General features: G+C 48.4%; 1 protein-coding gene across 1 annotated transcript in view; it reads left to right on the forward strand.

Moving 5' to 3' along the window:
- Nucleotides 1-21005, forward strand: part of KIF6 (kinesin family member 6) — a 377832-nt gene that overhangs the window by 292948 nt on the left and 63879 nt on the right. Inside the window, exons 14-15 of the mRNA XM_029243281.1 lie at nucleotides 8109-8217; nucleotides 17093-17148. Of these exons, the coding sequence (XP_029099114.1) occupies nucleotides 8109-8217; nucleotides 17093-17148 (165 nt within the window). The remainder of the gene's footprint in view (nucleotides 1-8108; nucleotides 8218-17092; nucleotides 17149-21005) is intronic.

Genomic DNA, 21005 nt, shown 5'->3' on the forward strand with positions numbered 1-21005 from the left:
TCCCCAAAGCATAGGCTGACACAAGAGCCAAACTCATCAGGGTGGTGACCAGGCAATAGAACCCTATTAACCATGGCCTTTGGAAGTGGTCAAGACATGTCAAACTCAGGGAATCTGGTATTTTTCAGATTCCACAGAATTTGGAGCCTCTTTCTAAGCTGAAGAGGAATGCTACCTTTCTGTTTAGTGGGCCTCTCAGTCAACTGCCCTTTAACCCACAAAGGGCTAGAACGCACATGATTCCCAAGGTTGGTCCAAATATTGGGCATGGAATGAGACCCCAAGGCCCTTTTGGGCTGCCACATCCATGGGTTGGAATCGATGAAAAAGACCCCATAGGTCCAGGTTAGCCTGGCAGCAGGAGCCGCAGGATGATGTCTTAGTTCGTGGAAACATTGCTGGCCTCCAGATTCCTGAGTGAACTCCAAAACGCAGAAATGCCAACATGACCCAGGCTGCTCTCCAAGCTCCATGCCTGTGTCTATCCACAGATCTCTCTAAGCAGCCCACATGGGCACTTTGTCCTGAATGAGAACACTCACAAAATAAAAACCCCAGAGATGCTGGGTTAGGAAAATGACAGTTTTCAAGCAGCTGCCCTTCTTTCAGGGGCTCCAAGCCCGTCCACTGGGCTGGCACATGGGACCTTTCTTCACCTTCTCAGGCCCACATCCAGGACACAGCTGAATCAGGAGGGTGAATCAACCCCGGTACCAAGACAAAAAGGAAACGCAGCCTGCCTCGTGAGCTGCCCCTTCATTCTACCCAGCCTACATGGTCCGTGCTGCTGGGCCTGGTAGGTTGCCAGTGGGATGTGTGATTTCTGGCACCAGGAGTCAGGAACCCATCTGGTTTATTTAGATGTGGTGCCACCATGGGGTGGGTCTCCTAAGGTTTCAGTGGCTTTCCACTTTGGATCTTCCCTTCACTCCACTCCCTAGAGCCCCTGCCAAGCCTGCCATGCTTCAGCCTGCTCCAAGCCAGCCCTAAGAATCTACTAATTAAAGGTTCTCCTTTGACATCTTTCATGCGGCAATTTAGGAAGCTCCAAGGCAAGTCCTAATCTGAGGACTTTAGCCCAGGTGGTATCACCTGGTTTGAACATAGGCTTTTGACCCCAAAGCCTTTGGGGCACCAACCCATTCCAGAAGTTGTCAATCAAAAGGGAGAAGCAGGTTGGGCAAGTGTCCTTGGTCATCCCCAAAAGATCTACTCTTTGGTCTTCACATCTGTAGTCACTTTGGCCGTGGCTAAGTGGTTTTGTCTTCCCTTCATCCTCTGATTCCATACCCTGCTGTACCCACCCAGCAACCCCACAAATTGTAGATGAGCTGCTCCTGGCCCTTAAAGTAAACAGAGCCATGGCACATGGCACTTCCTGTGGTGACCTCCACCACCCTGGCAGTGGAGAGACATGAATAGAGCGCTCCTCAGCATCTCCTCCCAGACGGCCACTCTCAGTGATTCGGGGCACTGATGCCACTCCCTGGGGAAAATTAACTTCATGTCAGCCCCTAAGGTGATGGAAGAAGGCAGCCATTTTTCCCTTAAAGCACAGGAATGATGCAAGTAACAGCAGCTGTCATTTAATTGGGTAGTAATGTGGGAGCCATCTATTACAGGAAGAGCTTCTATGCCAGGGATGATTGACTGGAAGAGGCTGCCTGAAGAGCTATGCTGACAACTCCAGCAAAGGATGCTATGATTGGTTAGCAATGTCTTCCATGGGTGTGAGGAAGGAAAGTGGGAACATGGGAGCTACATATGTGCCATCTCTGTCTTTCATGTAACTTCCAAAAACCTCCTCCTTCCTAGATGACAGCATCTACCCCACAGATGGGGTGGGGAGGACAATGAAAACAGCATCTTAGATGTCCTTTCTAATCTTTCTGGGAGATGGTCCATCCTTTAGCACCTCCCGATCTCATGAGTTCATTCAGTCCAGCATCAAAGGACCCTTTGCTCTCCATGCTAGAAGCTGCTGACTTGTCCTTCACCCGAGTTTCAGCCTGAAGCCATCACTTCCTCTCTATGGCCCCGCGGACACCCTCGTTCCAAGCACCATTCCCAAGAAAGCTGGACCACTGACCCTTCCCTTGGTCCTCCTATCCCTCCTGACCTATATGTTTCATGCCACCTTGATAAGTTATCCCTTCCTGTCATCTACAGTCTTCGTTCCTTTCCCTCTCGTTGGCCCATTCATTCTAACTTCTCCACACACTAGAGGATGGAATTCTCCTCTGGCTATTTGTGGGAGGCTATTTTTGTATATTTCACTGAAGTCAACACTTAACTGAGAAATTTCAGTGCATATAGAACTTATATCAGATACCAAAAAATCACACTCTGTCCCTACCTGTTGCTTCTCATTCCTGTACGCACTTCCGTGGTCTACATATTGTAGGTATTCATCGTAACACTACATATCAAAGCCATTCCCTTATCTTTGGTTTCGAAAGGTTCTGCTACCAAGCCGCAGAGAGTGTGATCATCCCCTTCGCACCAGCCTTCTCCCTGCCCGAGCCCTGAATGTCCCTTCCCAGCTCTGAGTCTTCTCATGTTTTCAGTCCCAAACGGTGGGCTCACACCCCCTCTCCCCTTGTTGGTCTTTTTTTCTCTCTTTCCTTCTTCAGTCAGAAGGAAGTGAGGCACCACATGAATAAATGTCCTTCCCAAGGAAAATATATTTTTGGCCCTGATTAGCAAATAATTTTTCAGCTTGAATAACACAACTCTCCATCATTTTATTCCTGTCAATTTTTAAGCAATAGCTTAAGCAGTAGTAGGTTGTTTGGGGGCAGCCAGGAAAATGAGCTCTGGCCCAGGAGCCCCAGACTAAAGGTAATCAGACAGCAGGCCCAACGGCAGCAGCATAAACTCTCCATTTCCGTTGTTTTTTCTTTCCATTTGGTTTCCATGGGGCCCTGTGTTGGGGGCAGGGAGGACTTCCAAAAGTACTGATTTGTATTCTTTAGAAAAATAAGGAACCAAATTTCAGGATGGCAAAAAAAAAAAAAAAAAAAAGAGCATTAAGAAATGTGTAAGGGACCAGTACCTAAGAACTTTGGGTGCCTATCATTTCCAGAAACCCAACTCCAAGGCTAATTTGGAGGGTACCTCATTGACTGCCGTTTCTATCTAAGTGCTCTTTAATAGGTATCAAAATCCAGAAGCGGTTGTACCTTCAGGACTTGGAAATATTTTCCATCCAACTCACAGCCCAGAATTGTAATGTCCTATTTTGGTGCTGAGACTGAGAAACTCCTCTCCTTTAGGGTTTTTTTGGGTTTTGGTTTTTGCTTTGTTTTGTTTGAAATTTTATACTACCCTGTGATATTTTATTTACTCTCCTTTAGGTTTTAAACAGTCCTGTGATTCAGCAAGCCAGCAGGCTTCTCTGAGTCATCCATATTTTCTGGGATTTAACACTGGGACCTATGACTGAAATTCACTAAAAGGAAACAACTGAGAACTAGAAGTGGGCATGGCAAATCAGAACTCCTGAGGGCCAAAGCTGATGAGCCTCTGAGTTTGACAGACTAAACAAAGTTGGGGAAAAGTATATCCATCTTCCCTTGCAAGCTCAGATCCCCCTGATTCTGGCACCAGCCTGAGACACCATTTTATGCCTCATCTTTGCAGAACCTCTTAGCTAATTGTCAAGAAATCATGGAGTTTTTCTTTGCTAGCCCTAAAATAGATGCCTTCAAGAGTATTTGTTTTTTTATAAAAGCTTCTTGGAGTTGAAATTCACCTCTAATGGTAACATGTAGTGGGGAGAAGATGGTGTTGGGTTTCTAAAATCACACCATACAGGGACCCACCCCATAGCGTGATGGTGGAGAGAGGGAGAGCAGTGGGTGCGTGCCTCTCCTCCGCCATCGCGTCACAGTGCACTGTCCTAAAAGGAACAATGCTAAGTATCTAAAACATACATTCACTCGTTCATTCATTCATTCATTCAAAAGATATTTGATTGAGTTCCCCCTGTGTGCCAGGTACTATCCAGGTGCTAGCAAGACTGCAGCAAACCAAACTGACAAAAACCCCTGCCCTCATGGTGCTTACAAATTCTAGACACACTAACAGAACATATTAACATATGAAGTAGGGGCTTCCCTGGTGGCGCAGTGGTTGAGAGTCCGCCTGCCGATGCAGGGGACGCGGGTTCGTGCCCCGGTCCGGGAGGATCCCACATGCCTCGGAGGGGCTGGGCCCGTGAGCCATGGCCGCTGGGCCTGCGCGTCCGGAGCCTGTGCTCCGCAACGGGAGAGGCCACAGCAGTGAGAGGCCCGCGTACCGCAAAAAAAAAAAAAACATATGAAGTGAACTTTGCAAACAGTGAACAAAACTCATGGTTCTGTTTTTTCTGTGATACTGTAAAAAAAGACTTAAAAGTTTTAGACAAGATAGGCACTAATAAGAGTACAATCTCGTGGGTAAATCTATTTCTACCAGATCATTTGGAGGCCCACCACCTGCTTCCTCTATCAGGCATACTTTTCCCTGGAAAAACTGGTCTAAAAGCGGGTCTACCTTCCTCGGAAAGCTGGGCAATTGTTTACCCCTTTATAACCATTTCTTTAAGTGAGCCCCAGTTTCCTCCTCTGTAAAATGAAATTATGACCAGGGATCACGAACAAGTTTAACTGGAATAATATGTAAGAAAGCACTTGGCACCATGCTTAGCGTCAGGTATGCAAAAAATTCATTTCTGAGTCACCCAAAGGTCATTCCTATCAGGTGGCAGAGCCGCGCATATTAATCCAGTTGCCCTGTTCATCCACACTCCTCCGACCGCTCCTCCTGGGATCTCTTCCACTTCTCCACCTCGCAAGTGCCGCTTCATCTCCAGGACCCTTCACACACTCCCTGACAGAGCCGGCCCTCCCTCCCTCCCCGCCGCTCAGCGCTGGACAGCACGCCTCCCTTACAGCAAGCAGCAGCTCCTTTGTAATTATTTGTTCACTTTTCTTTCTCCCTTACTAGATTTTGAACTCTTTAAGGGCAAGGATCATGCTGTAATCTTCTCGTTCAAGTTTATATCTCTGTCACATGCCTAGCACGTGAATAAACAAAATGAATAAATACTTATCGAGAGAATAAATAAATCGGTGATAATCTCATAGCGAAGTGAGCCCTCAGTCACTGCGCGCTCCACGGCTCCTGGTGTTTTCAGTGCACGATGTGTGCTTAGGGGCAAGAGCTCGCCAGACGAGAAAGAGCTGTTTTGCAAACCCTGAGAGGGAAAGGGAGGCGGAGGCATCTCTTCAGTAAATAAAAAGCTGCTGATTGGCTTAGTGGCTGGCCCCAAACTGGAGTGAGAACTGGTCTATTAGCACAGTCCAAGAGGGGCTGGATATGGGCTCTGAGCCAGCAGAACGGGAATGGACAAGAGTGGGACGGAGGTGGAGCCGGGGTCACGCACCGCAGCTGCCTGTGGGGTTCCTTCCACGTGCCCCTCCCTGTGGACCCAGCCTCACCCTCCACGTGGCAGCTGTGAAGCCCCAGTAGGCTTCCAGGCCTGGCTTTGCCTCTTGGCCTTCAGTCTATGGGCATCCTCACCACCTCACCTTGACCTCCCTGAGCAGACACTTAGGATACGAGCTGCTGGGATTACAGCCGTCACACTCATGTCCATTCACCTGAGGTCATCATCGTCAAAGAACACCAATGCCAGAATCTTCCTCCACTGTAGCAGGAGGAAAGCCAAATCCCGTGTTCCTGACCATAAGCCCATGGCACTGCAGGATCCCAAGTGCCTTTTAAATCACCAAAAATATCAAATACTTCCAGTGTAACTACCCCATAATGTGTACTTTACTAAATTTTAAGTCTTTGAAAGTTGGGGATTTGTGTATAATATGTCACGGCGTTGGCCCCAGATTTCTTAGCACGGCCTTCAAAATTCTCTGCAAAATGCTCCCAAACTACCCTCCTGGGCTTATCTCCTCTGTGCGCCCCCTGTCCCTTCTGCTCCCACTGCCTGGACCCCTCCACACCTTAGGGAAGGCCCCGTGGGGTTTTCAGCTGATTGTAAGTTCTTCCAGGACCTACTGCCGTATCGGCACCATGGGTGCTGGGAAACCTTGCCCTGGCCTCTCCACCCAGCTGTCACCCTGGGCTGTCAGCTCTAAAAGAAAGCAGAGCCTGGGAGAGTAAAGGCCATGAATGCTTCTTCTTCACTGCAGCTTTCTGAACAACCCTCCACCCCACCTCCACCCTTGCCGCCTCTGGTTGGTGGAAGCCCTCTCATTACCTCCTGTGTGGGAAGCAGTCTGGGGGTCCCACAGGCAGGCGGATTCCAGTGTAGTCTTGGTGGAGCTTCCCTCTCCCCCAGCCCTAGTCCAGAGAGACTCATTCCTCTACCCTCTGTGGTTAAAACAAATCATAAAAATGATAAATCATAAAAATGACGCAATAAAAGGCATACATTGTCAGAGCTGGGCGTGGACTAGGGTGGGGAGAAGGTGTGGAATGAGGCCTTTGGCTCCTGGTGGGCTCTGCTGGGCCAAAGCACTCTCTGGCTAATGTCTCTCGTGTATCAGGGCTCATCTTTCTGAACATCGCCCAGACCCCTTCCCAGGCCCACCCGACTCGGGAGTGTGCGGGGCAGATGTGGAGACAGAACTGAGATGTGCCCATTTGCTTCTGATTGGAAAAGGGTGGGGTGTCTTTGTGTGCCTCACCATTCAGACATTCTTCATGGTGCTATTTTTATCAACAGTAATCATTAAATTGGTGTCAGATGGGCTGGTCCACTTCCTTACACCGGGGCTTTTCCAGGCAAAAGATGTGGTATGTGGCCCACATGAACGCACCTCTGGAACCCTAGGTCTCAGAGCGAGTCCCTCTAGTCCTGGACTGTGTTCCTATGGCAACGAGAGCAAGGCTCCTCATCACTCCTGGTTCATTCCTGACCCGATTCATTTAACAGACATATGTTGAGCACCTTCTAAATGCCAGGCATTGAGCAAGACACTGCGGACTCACAAAAAATATTATCTCTACCTCCTAAGAGACATGCATTTCATGAGAAAGGGCTGTCACGTGAAGTGGCAGTGTCTACTGGGCTGTGCATGTCACAGAAACACAGTGGAGGGAGGATTTGTTTAGTCTGGGCCTCACAGAAAGCTCCATGGAGGTGGTAGCACTCAGCCAGGGCTTCAAAGATAGAGTTAAGTGGATGAAAATACAGGAAAGGGAACCAAGGGCAGAGGCATAAAAAAATAACTCCATAGATTTATCCAAAATCCAGCTGTGGATGCAGCTGTCGCCATGGGAGTCCCAGACCCACACCTGCCTGGAGCCTCACCCTGGGAGGCTGTGAGGAAGAGGGCTTCGGGGCAGGAATGCCATCTGCTCACTCCCAGGGCCCTGGCCGTTCTGACTCTGGTTTCAGAGTTTGGCCCCTGAGCAGCGCCCAGCCTCTGGGACAGGGGGACAGGGGGCGCACAGAGGAGATAAGCCCAGGCTTGGCCTGTAGTGGCTAAAGGGGCTCAGGAGGTTGAAGTTAGACGTGAGCCAGGAACCTGCACCGCAGTCCGCTTGCGGATCTTGTGATTGAGAACTTAACTCTCAAGTTAGAACTGGGGTCTCTCACTAGACACAGGTAGCAAGGATGAGTCATTCTATGGAGACTAAGGGCAGAATTTTCTAGATTCTCAATCTTTGAGTTGGGATTATACTTCTTTTAATTAAATGCCTGGAAATTCAGGGTGAAATTTCACAGAAAACGAAAATGGGGCATAACATGAAAATGGGCAGAAATATGGCCCTGAGTGATGGCAGAAAGTGGTTTTGCAGATGTCCCCGGACATCCAGGGCTTGGCGCTCTGGTTTTCATTTCCTCTGACCAGACATTCCAAACTCCACCCCCCACGAGTCACGTGGATGCCCAGGCTCAGGCCCACAGGGCGCGGCGGGTGTCACTGAAAGGGCCTCCTCGGCGGCTGGCGTCGGCCAGCTGGAAGGGCCTGGGGTCACCTGTCTGGTCAGGAGCCTCTCTGCTGTGGGCCTCTTTGGCCTTACAGTCTGACTAAAGCGACAGTGAAATTAATGGGATCCTGATGCTCTGACTGAGGCCATTTCCCCGTGTCTCCAAACAGGGATGAAAGAGGAAATGTCATTTGGACGCCAGGAGGCTTTTGAAATTTTCAAGAGGGACCATGCTGACAGCGTCACCATTGAAGACAGCAAACAGATTCTGAAGCAGAGGTAAGGCTGGCGCGGTGAGCAGCTGGTCCTCCAAAGCTTAGCTGGGCCAGCCTAGAGAAAATTGATTTCTGAAAGAAAGGCACAAGGTGTGTGCAGTTTCACGTTGAATGACATCCAGCCTGGTACACTTCTCTCCCATACGTTAAGCCTCACCATCCCATTACTGCTGGGTAAGCGACGTTAGAGCAGGGCTGTGACTGACAGCACTTTGTATACAATTCTCACATCTCACATGAATTCTCATCAGCCTGGGACTCTATTGCTATTTCACTGCCCCAAAGGCAAAGGAAAAAAGTGTCTACAGACCAAGTGATACATCTTAGAACTCTAGGCCCTCTGGCTGCTCAGGAAAGCCGTCCTGTACTTCTTGGTCAAAGGAAGTATTCACATGCACATCCTGTGACCCAGACACCTCTGGTGTGTTCCCCAGGCCGGAAGCAGAGCAGGCTACACCATCTGCTGACAGGTTGTCCAGCAAGCCTGTGTTCTGGACCCTTTAGAAAAAAGCTAGAGGTACATCATTTGTTTCAACTAATCCATGAATTCGACGCATGTCCTCAAACTGGACGTGTGGCTCTAGAGTTCAAAAACTAGAGTTCTAGACTGCGAACTCTCATATGTCACATATGACTGCATCTCAGCGCACAGTACATTTTCAAAAACTATTTGTTGAATTAAAATGAGATCCAGGTTTGAGAGTCATATGTTTATAAATGTTTCAAGGAAGCATGAGAAGGGGATGAGCTCTCTCAGGAAAACATGTGGAAGTACAAGGGCCTGGAGGGTAGAACCAGAGGGAAAGCTTTCAAGGAAATGGGTGGGGGGTAGGGAGGAGGCCATGAGGGAGACTGAGAAGAGGGGAAGAGCCAGCAGGAAAGACCTGCCTGAGAGCCAAGAGGGGAGACGGCTCCCAGAAGCGTGTTGTCGGGGGTGTCAGATGCTCCAAAGAAACAAGCAGGAGGCAGCAGGCAAGTGCATGGGGGGCTGGCAGCTGGAAGAGCACGGGTTGGGCGCTGGGAGGGAAGGGGCAAGTGAGAAGGAATTGAGCAAAGGAGAGAGGGTGAGCAATGTGTTCAGAAAGCCTGTGAGAGGTGGGAGACATTTGTAAAAGAAAAAGGGGAGTGGCCTGAGGAGAAGGGAAGTTGGTTTCAGAAGGGGAGAGAGTTGGGCAAGATTGTAGGCCTCAGGCAGAAGCAAGCCAGTCGGCGGGGGGCGAGGGGGGGGTGCGCGGAGAGCGAGAGAGAGAAAAACAAGGGAAACACTGACCCAGCAAGGCTCCAGGGAGCCGGGCAGTAGGGAATGTCAGAGGGAGGGGAGCCTGGAAGGAAGCCTGAATAGAAAAACACAGCAAGTTGGGCTGATGCTGATACATTTAGAAGTGGAAGGAGAAGTGGGGGAAAAGAAAAAGGAAAGGCAGGGCTTCCCTGGTGGCGCAGTGGTTGGGAGTCCGCCTGCCAATGCAGGGGACACGGGTTCTTGCCCCGGTCCGGGAGGATCCCATGTGCCACGGAACGGCTGGGCCCGTGAGCCATGGCCGCTGAGCCTGCGCGTCCGGAGCCTGTGCTCCGCAACGGGAGAGGCCACAACAGTGAGAGGCCCACGTACCGCAAAAAAAAAAAAAGGAAAAGGCAAGCAGCATTGAGCACCCAGCCCAGCCTGTTGACCAGTGATGTTTGCACTTGGGGGGCATGGATCCCAGATCACTTTAGGAATTCAGTGAAGGCCAGAGCAGCCCTCCTAACCAAAGAGGTGTCTGCACCTGCTGTGACCCAGCAGTTCCCCTCCTGGGTTTTGAGCCATCATGCCTCAGTATCTATAGGGATTGGTTTCAGGACTCCCATAGTTACCAACGGCTCAGGCTCAAGTCCCTTATATAAAATGGGTAGTACAGTCGGGCCTCCAAATCCACAGGTTCCGCCCACGGATCCAGAGGGCCGACTGTATCTCCCGAGAGGTTCTCATGGATTCAGGAGGGGACATACATGAGGATGTTCACAGCAGCTCTGTTTGTGGCCAAGGAGCACTGGAGACCTTGTGGGCATCATCCCTGGGGAAGTCGAGAGATAGAATGCTGGGGAGCTCTCTGTGCAGGCTGCATGTTGGGGAGTCGGATGTGGCAGGTGGGAGATGGATTAATGCACACATACCAACAAGGACAGCGCTAAGTAAGAACACACGATTTATGTAAATTATAAACAGATGCACACAAAGCAAACAAAAACAGCTGAACAAAAAGTATACTTTCACCTACTTTGACCGTAAGAATGGCTGCCTCTGAGGGGAGCAGAATGGGAGCCCAACATGGGATATGAGTGATAGATGAATAAACCAAGGGGTGGGGAGAAGATAAAGTGAATCTAGGGAAAGCTGAAGACTCTGTCCCCAGAGGAATGGAATATGCACATCCACACAAACTTTAGCCTGTGAATCCAGGGGTTTCACAGACTTTCCAATGCTTCCTGCCTGGTGCAGGCCATGTATTTTCAGCAGAGTCAGTTAGATGTGTTGAAGCAGGACACCTTGTTCGTCTGGAGACAAGCATATGAAGCTGGATGACAACTGCCTCGTCCAGTGACTTCCGAGGAGCTCTCAGCTGTGTCCGCACCTCAGGCTTCATAGCTTATACGGGCACCTCGTAACCCTTGCTTCACAGTAAAATGACCCATGGAGCCTGTAAAAGCTACCAGAGCCTAGGCCTGACTCCCCAGATAGTCTCACTGAATTAGGTAGAGCCTGAGCATCCATTTGTTTCAGGATTCCAACATGCCACCAGGTTTGAAAACCACTGGCCAGACAGAGACCTTGTCCAGAGACCTTGAGACCCAGAACCTCTGCAGGAAAGCCTCAAAACTCCACAGGTTAAACCAGTTACCAGGCGACTCCTCTGCACCTTCAGGTTGAAGAACCACTGGCTTAGGAAGAACATAATACTTTGTCTTCCTTGTTCTAGATTGGCGTGGCTCCAGGATCGGGCTTGTACCCTTGAGTTTAGGTCTTTTCCCAGCGGGGGGTGGGTCGAGGGGATGGCAGAGATGAGGATGTTGTGGGCTTCCAACCCAGAGCTTGCTTAACTCTAGTAGAATAGTAGAGTTCTGACAGCCCACGGGACAGATGTGCTTTGGGGTTCAAATACATCTAAATCGCACAGGATGGGCTGGTAATAATGGTGGTCCCATCTTCCTTGTGGCCATGAAGCAAAGGAATTAATGAAATTCACACAAAGCTCTCCTCTGAGAAGAGGTTTTCCCAGGAGTAAATCAGTCTTTTAAAATCAAATGAAAAGTCAGGAGGCCAGCCCACATTTTTAAAATGTCTACATCTGTTCAATGTTACCAATTATTAAAGGAATATTTGGTACTGGGGAGAGTAAGCCATGACCTACTCTTTTCTCAGGATTGGAAACTTTTTTGCATTCACGGAGAGTATTCAATTATCAGATATTACATGCTCATAACTGCGATGGCAGAGGACAAAGAGAAATGTTTTTATATGAAAACAAATAACTACAACCAGTGCTCCCATAGCAGACATCAAAATAAAGCATGACTTCCATGCCTCCCTTTAGGAAACGGTCTGCAGTAACCCTGATCCCTTCCACAGATTTGCTCCCATTCCCTCTACTGACCAGGAGCACCACATGGACCATCTGTGGGAGGACTGACCGGTCCTGGGAATACAGACATGTGCCAGAGGGGTGTTCCTCAGGGCGGCGTTAAATTGCTGTTCCCTAACCCTACTTCTAGCAGACTTTCTCTTAGAAAGTCTTACCTTTCTGGTAATCCTAAGCCACCAAGACCCACAGGCCTGGGCTCCCACTTTATTCCCCGCTTCTCACGTCAAATAACTCTGCCATCCGATGGCTCAGGTGTTGAGCCGTCCTGTTGGAAAAGTCCACGAAAGAGGGGCTTAGGACCCCACACACGAACCTTGGTGCAGCTCAGCCTTGTTAGCCAATGGCAAGTAGCTTCTAAGCTCAAATGTAGGGATTGGTGGCCCAGATCCCTTTGAATTCCCTCAGCTCCCTCAGAGTGCAAGGCTGATGCAGAGATGCAGGAGGGGACCATCAATGGCTCAGACATCAGTGTTACTCAGTAGGAGCGATTTCTTCCCCTTCTTGCCGGCACCCTTTGCTACCCCACAGGGAACTTCTAGCGCATCTCAGCTCTGTCCCCAGTCTGGGGAAAGTTGTGCTTGCCTGCCTGTGACAACAGAAACAAGATGTTGGCACATTCATGGGATATTTACCCTTCGGTGAACTAGAGCACGTGAGCCAATTCTTAAGCTGGATTTTTCAATAGAAGACAATTCAAGTAGAAGTGCAGTTGAAAATCACTACATTTTTCAGGCATGACTCATCCTCATAGTATATAATAACATGAAGAGAGGCTGGAAACCCCATGCTTGGCAAATTCCAGTGCCTGGGCACCACACAGCTAACTTTCTTTTGTGGTAGATCTTTCATGCAAACTGAATCCCCTGTCACTGAGTCCCATTAAGTAACAAAAGAATAAATAAATGGGGAGATTAGCCACAATTGGAAACGAAGGCATTGATAATGTGAACTAAACCAAGAAAAGCACCCCTTCACTCAGTTGGATCCTTAAGATAGAGAATAGATCAGCAATCTAACGCCAACGGGAAAACTGGACCAAGAGTGGCGAGAAATCTCGTGGCACCATCTGGAAATAACGTCCATGACAAATAGGAGCTCCCTGGTTCCTATTAGACTCCAGATTTAACCTTTATTATTCTGCCATTTGTTTTTTGTATTTACACCTTGTCTCCTGAACAAGAATTGTGAACTCTGAGAGCAGAGATTAGATTAGAATCTTCTAAGCCTCCCACAGTTTTTTAAAACAGTGCTGGCCACAAAAATGGTACTCAAGAACACTGCTTTTGGGCTTGAGAATGACAATTTGAACTTGACTTTGAGAAACCTTAGCAGCCAAGAAAACTGCGTGAGAACCGCTTCCTAGAAGTAGGTGAATGCAGCAGCGGCTTCCTGAGAGTCAGGGAAGGAACCGCTCAATGGGAGACAAGAGGGCAGCCATCTTGATGGGGAAATGGGATGAAAGTTTCTATTTCGGTATTTTTAAAAAGTGTAAAGGAAATGAAAGGTGGATCTTCATCACAATATAACAGAGGCAGCCAAAGTACCATGTCAGGGACAAGTCAACAGAGGAAAGAAAGGGCATAGATACAGACTATACAGACATACGGTCTTTCTCTCTGATGGGGAAGAAAATTGGATGTTTGTTCACTCTATGAATAATCAACATATTAGGTTAATCACCCCAGACCAGAAGACAGGAAAGACTGAAAGGTAGGAAATAGCCCAAAGGCAGGCAGCATGAATGCAGGGAGCTGAGCAAGGAGTCGTTGAAGTGGCCTGGGGGAGAGCGACAGCTCCTTCCCAAGGCATGTGGAGTAGGGTGAAGCTCAGTGGGACGTCAGGATAGGTACTGAGGACGTAGAATGGGCGAGACTCCAGGGCTGAGTGAAGGATCTAATGGAGAGCAGGGCAGAGGATGGTGTGCAGGTTACTGGCATGAGCACCTGGATGAGTGGGTGCTGTGCAGCGAGAGGAGAAAGGATGGGAGGAAGGCACGGAGGTCTTCAGGGAAGGGCATCAGTTCTGCTCTAGATCCCATGGGTTTTAATTATCTGCAGGGCATCAAATGGGCAATTGGATAGTGGGTCAGGAAATAAAGCAGGGCCGAGATGGAGATCTGGGAGGTGTCCCTAGAGGTGACCAATGAAGGCACTGCCTAGAGTGGAACGAATGGAATGCCCAGAGAGAAGAGGTAGCTTGAGGAGAGGGTCTAAGACTAAACCCTGACCGTCACCAACATCTAAGGAACAGGCTGCAGAAGAAAAGCCTGAACAGGAGACTGAGAAGCAGCAGCCAGGGAGAGAGGACAGAAAACGGAGGTGGGTGATGTAACGTGGAAGCCAACGGGAGAGAATTGTTTCTACTCTGTGGACAGAGCCTGGCGCACAGTGGGTGCTGTTGGGTGGGTGAGGGCTGGATGTCACAGGGAGCCAGGCTTGTGAAGGAACAGCGAGAGCGCTGCGTTCCTTCTTCCTTCCAAACCCAGGCCTCACCCCAAGGTAGAGCTTTCTCTGCGCGGGCAGGTGGGCAGAGCAGTCTGTCGCGCCCCACTCTGGAACTGCCCCCCAGCACCATATGCTCCTCACATGGAGCCACGCAGAGATTCCCTGATAGGAATGTTTTGGCACCGGGAGTAGGAGACCCTCAGGGGCTCACAGGTGGTACTGGTTGAGTCTCAGCGGCTCCCCGGCACCAGCCTCCTCCCAGCAGCCTCAGATATCGTCCAGGAGGGCGGCACCCCTGGGGAAAGTCAGCACAGGTTCAACCACCCGGACCACATCCCTAATGGGAATGTGCCCCTTTTAGAAGCTCAGGAGTCAGGAGGCTCCCGCTTGGGAAGATCAGAACGCGGGCTGGGGCGGGAGGAAGGGGAGGGGCCGGGGCTGGGGGAGACTTGGGCTGTGTGGAGGTGCAGGGTACCCGGGAGGAACAGGGCAGAAGTGCGGGGGGCCACCTTCTTTCTCATCTCTCCCGCCATCCCTTACTCCCCTCCTTCCCCCTCAGGGCTGTGCTTCCTTAGGCAAGGGTTTGTCTTGACAACCAGAGATCAGGAAAACATGTGGGTGGGGTGGTCCGAGCAGTGACAACTGCAGCCTGAAGGGAAAATGGTCTGGCGGAGACAGGGCGGCCCTCAGCCCGCACCTCTTCAGTGGGAAAGCCCTTCTGAGCTCGCGCTGGGCTGCAGAGGAGAGCATCGAACAGCTCCTGGCTCCCGATGGTGTCCGCCGGCCCGGGTGTGGGGCGGCTCTTCGGAGACGGTCGACCGCAGCGCTAAGCAGCTCCTCGCCGTGCCCCCTAAGGCACACGTGGGCACCGGCCAGGCTGGGGGGCTCCCTTCCAGGCCTGTCGGAGCTTCTCTGAGCCGGGCTGCTGCGGAGATGGCCCGTTCTGCCTGCAGGATCTTCCCTCCTCCAGCTCTACTCTGGTTTCCTCCAGCATTGACATGAATGTCAGCAGCTTTGCAGCCCTGCTCTTGTGTTTTCCTCATTCCCAAGAATCTAAAGCTTCCAGAACTCTCTGGAACAGGCAGTAAGGGGGCCACTCATTGAGCAATTGAGGACTATCAAACCCCATGAAATCCTAGGTATTGGGGATGGATGCAGCGACCGCCAAACAATTAGAGCCCCGCACTTGGCAGAACTTCAAGTATGAAGATAGTCCTCATCTAAGTGGCCTGGACCAGACCTCAGAGTCTGTCTGCCCAGGGGACAGAGACCAGAATGAGCCCACAGAGCCCAGCACAGTGATCTACACATGATATGAATATTTGCTGAGCTGAATTCAGTCTTCATGGCATCAAATGGGATTGCACTTCTTTCTCTCCAGAAGGTGACAGGCACTAGCTGAGGAAGGGACATATGTCATCTGTGATGAGCCTGAACACCCTTAATAAGGAGGCAGAGGTGGAGTCCCAAGAAACCGAACACTAAGAGAAAATTTAGTCCCCTTCCCTGGAAACGTCTGTCTGCAATCTCAGGCCCAGCAGACACATTCAGAAAATAGCAGTGACATCATTCACGCCTCTTTTCCACTGAGCCTGGAGGCTGCGGGGCACTCTGACCTTTGCTTGTGTTGTTCCCCTGCCTGGAATGCCCTCTTCTCCCCACTTTCTCTAACAAACTCCTGCTCGACTAAAGCATTTATGGATGAAACAATGTGACATCTGAGATTTACTGGGATCCAGAAAGATTTGGGGATGGGGCATTGACATTTCATAAGGGCCCGCTGTGTGTAGGGGCCTGGATGGTATGGTTTTTACAGAGGCCATTTCCTACACTTCTCCATCACGGGTTGGGGTCTCAGGGGGCATCTCAGGAATACCTGTTAGAAAATAGGAGTCATTCAGTAAACTCAACACAGCATCTGGCGGACTAGTGGGCAGCAATCTAAGAGAGTGGAGAAGTTTCTGGTAACATAGGGAAGGACTCATAATGCTGAGTAAAAACAAAACACCCAAAGCACAAAAATCATATATTGGTATGATCTTAACTCTGTAAAAACTGGCCAGAAAGAAGACTGGATGGATCTCAAAATGAGCTTATTTCTGGGTAGGGGATAATTAGGGATTTTTTCTTCTTGTTTTTATATGTCCAAAATGTGATTTAACATCATATATAACAGGAGTAAGCAAATTCTTTCTGGAAAAAGCTAGATAGTAAATATTTTCAACTCTGCAGGCCCTATAGTCTCTGTCCCAGCCACTCGACCCTGCCTTTGCAGTGTGAGAGCAGCCTTAGACAATAAACAAACGAATCGGTATGGTTGTGTCCCGTACTACTTGATTTACAGAAACTGGTGTTGGGATGGATCCGCATCATGACCAGCCATAGTTTGCTGGTCAGAAAAAAAAAAAGGATAAGAAAAAAAGAAATGTTCTTTAAGTATTCTTTGACTCTAAGATCTTGGCACTGTGATTAATAGAGCACAGTACAGGAGGCTTACAGCCGTGCTTTACTCTGGTTTCCTTGTATCATAAAATACTAGAAATCAAAAGTAGATTTGATAAATCTACATAAATCAGAGACTATGAGAATGAAGTTCTATGCTGGAGAGAGGAGTAAAAATTCATGATACCAGTAATTAATACAAATTTTATCTCTACTTTTAAGCCTAATATATTTCATTCATTTAAATTTTCTTTTATGTCTTTCGATAAAGCTTTATAATATTTTAGAGACCTCTCGGAAAGCTCTTATTTTTAAAACATAATTTAGGATGAACAGAAAAGCTTAAGCTCTCATTTCTTTTTTTTTTTCCCTCCAGATTTTCCGAAGCAAAGGCCCTGGGAGAAAGTATAAATGAAGCAAGAATTAAAATTGGTAAGCCCATGATATTCTGTGAGCCTCTTTCACAGGCCATTTTCCTGGTGAAAATCAGGTCATGATGTGCTTCCAAATAGCTGTGAGGATGAGTTTCAGGAGGTCCCTGCCAAGGAAGCCGCTTTCAGAGCACCTCTCCTTGGAAGTTTGTCATCTCTCCTACCATCCATCAGGAGAAGTACTTTCTTTTGTCTAGAACTTGAATTTTTCGTCCTCATACAGCCTTGAGCTCTAGCATCCGAATGAGAAAGTTTTGCTTTTCCTGGTGTTTTCCAGCAGTAGCCCAACTGGTCATAACTGTACAATTATAGCGACATTTCTCGTTTTCAAGTGCCATGGGACGCTTTTACACCTCCCAGAGCTTATACTTATTGTTTTTGGCCCAGGTGCCCAGTTTTCAGTGCCATTTCAGTAAGCCGCCTGGAGGATGAGAGGAAAGAATGAGTCACTGTGCCTTCCCAGGGCACAGGCTGCCCAGCAGGGCTCCCTCACTTTAGTGAGCATCCCTGGACCCGTGAGGTTAAGGCAACAGGCTAACTCGAAAATAGTATGCCTCAGATCTTTGTCAAAGTGAGAGGAAAATGCTTCTTTCACAGCAGGCTAGAAGACACACGGTGACCCATCTCCCAGGCTGGGGCAGCTTCACGAAGCTGCAGCTTCCCTGTGGCTTCGTCTCTGTGCTAGGGAAAGCAGGAGTTACCTGGTCACAGCTGACTCCCTGTGTCCCCCTTGTCCTCACCTTTCTCCTCTCATAAGTGAGGACAGGACGGAAGCCACTATGAATGTCCCTTTTGGCTTTTCCTACAGAATATGGAAGCTCACAATAGCCTCAGGTCACTTCAGTTAGGGAAACAGGGAGCCCCACGTTCTCTTCTGTGGCCTGAGTGGAAAGAGTTGAGGCCACCAAGCCCTGAGCCATGCCCAGTACCAGGCCAAGAATCTCCAGAGTCTCTGAGATTCTTGACTTAAGGTCCAGGATCTTGGATGGAGGAAAAATGCATCTTTATTTTCACTAACCTCTAACTTCAGTTTAGCACTCCCTCCAATGATGAATGTCGGCAGCAGACCACAGTAGAAGTAGCAGCACCTGTCACAGCGGAAATCACAGACATTTTCATTTCACAGCACAGTTAGCAGACATCATAAAATATCTTTTATACTCATCGGTACTTCAAAATTACAGGAGTTATTAGACTCAGCAGTAGATCTTGTTATTTAACGCATTTATATAAAAGCACATAGATATTTCTATATCACAAAAATTTTGATAACTACTTCAGTGTAATTGGTCTCTCTTAAAATCCTATGTAAAACTCCTTTCTTGGCGTGAATTCTCAAAACTCCTAATACTGCATGAAAAAAAAAATTGGAGGTCAGGAGCACTTTTCTAGTGATAATATCCGTAGTTTATCTGATTCTCAAAGGGGTCAGTGACCCAAACCAATAGTGAGGGAAGGGGAAGCAGGCTTAAGTGGATCCAGAGCCGGCTTGTCAGAATTGTCTGACTGGAAGCTCCTAACGGTCTGTTTGCATCCCTGGGGAGACAAGAGGGAAGGACCTTTTATAAACCGTTTCTGCCCAGAAAGTGATAATAAAGTTTTGCTCTTGAAAAATATCTAACTCTCGAAACCAAAATGAAACTGTTCCAACACTAATGAACTATGCTAATTATGGAAGGCACCAGTGGCCTATACTAATACACTTAGTGTTTCTCTCTGAATACAACGAGTTGTTGTCACAACTAATTCTAAGTTCACCATAACTTTGATGCGAAAACATACATTGATGAGTCCAGTTTGCCACATTCTTGGGATTAGGCAAATTGCAGGCTGCCCTACAAGCTGCCCAAGAGGCAGGGGCCCGGGGTCTGAGGGATGTAATTGATCTTCCAGAGAGGGTGTCTGTAATTTACACACAAAGAGTCCAGGTATACTAGAAGAAGCCCTGGGCAAGTAGACCTTTCTGTTTTCTAGATAATAATAAGTAGGGCTCATACCAGTGTTAAAATTCAAACATTTATTGCTAACGAGAAAGTGGCTGCTAGTTCAGTGGTGCTAATAAAACCAGTGTTACTCTTACTTCATTCTATGCAAATAGTAGACTAAGACCCATCTCCTGGCCAAGCATCTTTCAAATGTGCTCTTGATCCAAGGAGGGCCCAGGTCAGTGGATCACTGAGACTCAGCCCCATTACTCAACAAGCCCTCATGGTGCTTGACCACAGGGAGTAGCCCCTCCACCACTGCATCTCAGACACAAGGTTAAGATTAAGGAAGTACAAGGTGGAACTTGTACACATATTTAAAATTTCCAAGGCAACTTTGAAGGAAACTGGTTTCAAGAGATTTATGACATTACTGAGTGCATTTTTCCTAGGGAGAAATTAAATCAAGTGGAATTTTCATTCCCCTCCAAGTCCTTTAATTAATCTAAGAGTCAGGAGGTGGGAGCGTGGCACAGATGTACCATGACTTGCGTGGGATGATGACTCAGCTCCCCTCCCAAACTGAGCCACATCCTGCCTCTGGACCTCGGGGCAGGAGTGAGATGCTGGGGGGTGCACATGTAATTGGCCTGCCGAGAGGAAATGGAAGCTGCGTTTGTGATCTACACGTCAGCCAGCCCACATGCTTAGAGCTCAGGTTGCCACTGTCTCTTCTCAGGCAATTTGCTTTTTCTCTGACATCGTGATCTAGAGCTGCCACTTGAATTTCATTCTTGAAAACCCCTAAAGGCTATTAATTCAGGAGTGACCACATAATATCTAATTTTTACATGGCATAATCAGTCAACCAAAACTTCCATATTATTTCCTTTTCTTATAACAAGCCAACCCAAACTAGGTAGATTAAACTCTTGCCACAAACTCCTTTTTTGTCCTTCTCTGTACACCATTTACATCAGTCCTGATGTTGAAACAAGTTGAAATCAGAAATGGAAGAAATAACCAACTTAGGATCTCCCCAAAAAATAACGGTGTCTTTGTTTCAGAAAGGAGAGCCATTTTCATTGCATTTGCCTGTCCCATACACAATAGCATTTAGGCTGCTTTCCATCACATGGGGCTGTGTTTTGAACACATTCATGTATACCCACCTCCATTCATCATACCTCTAAAGATGCCATTAAAGCCCAAACTGTAGGGAAAGAAACAGATGGCTTCCAAAGCAGCGGCAAAAACCAGGCCATTTTTCACTTATTAAAATCCTGGCGTTGGTTTTCATCAGTGAGCTACCACTGGCAGCATTGTCTTTGGCAACAAAGGACAATGAATGGCTGTTGTTTGGCTTGAGGCCCACCCTCGACCAGTCCAGGAACCAGCTGCTGTGGAGGCAGGTGAAAGAGTCTGACTGACACGTCTTAGCACCTCTTCGCCCTCCACAGACCCCTCCAGGCCTAAAGGAAAATGCCCATCACAGGTCGCTGCACAGAAGGGTTTTCACCGGGGAGCCAATCAGTGATCACTTCAGAAATCACAGGTAATGTAATAGGAGTAGCTGTCAGAGAGCAGGAAACGCTAGAAAAGCGAACAGAACATTCCAGAAGTTTTCTTTCTCCTACTCCACATTCAAAGAAGGACCCCCAACCCACCATTTGAACAGTACACTTTTTAAAAATGTATCTCCTGAACATTTGGGATTTGGGAAAATCATTACTCAGATCTGGGTCTCCATCAGCAGAATACATAGGACTATTTTCCGTTGTACATTTTCTGTACTTTCATCTTCCACTGAGGTTTACTTCTAGACCTACCTCGTGCATATTGGCTTCTAGTATCTCACCCTGGCGTAAAGGAAAGGCTATATCCAGATCGTCTTGCTAGGCCGTGAAGACCTCTATCAAGTCTATCCTTTTGT

Source organism: Monodon monoceros, unplaced genomic scaffold, assembly GCF_005190385.1.
Source record: "Monodon monoceros isolate NGI ecotype Baffin Bay Population unplaced genomic scaffold, NGI_Narwhal_1 Super_Scaffold_3, whole genome shotgun sequence".
In the NCBI taxonomy this organism is placed as follows: Eukaryota; Metazoa; Chordata; class Mammalia; order Artiodactyla; family Monodontidae; genus Monodon; species Monodon monoceros.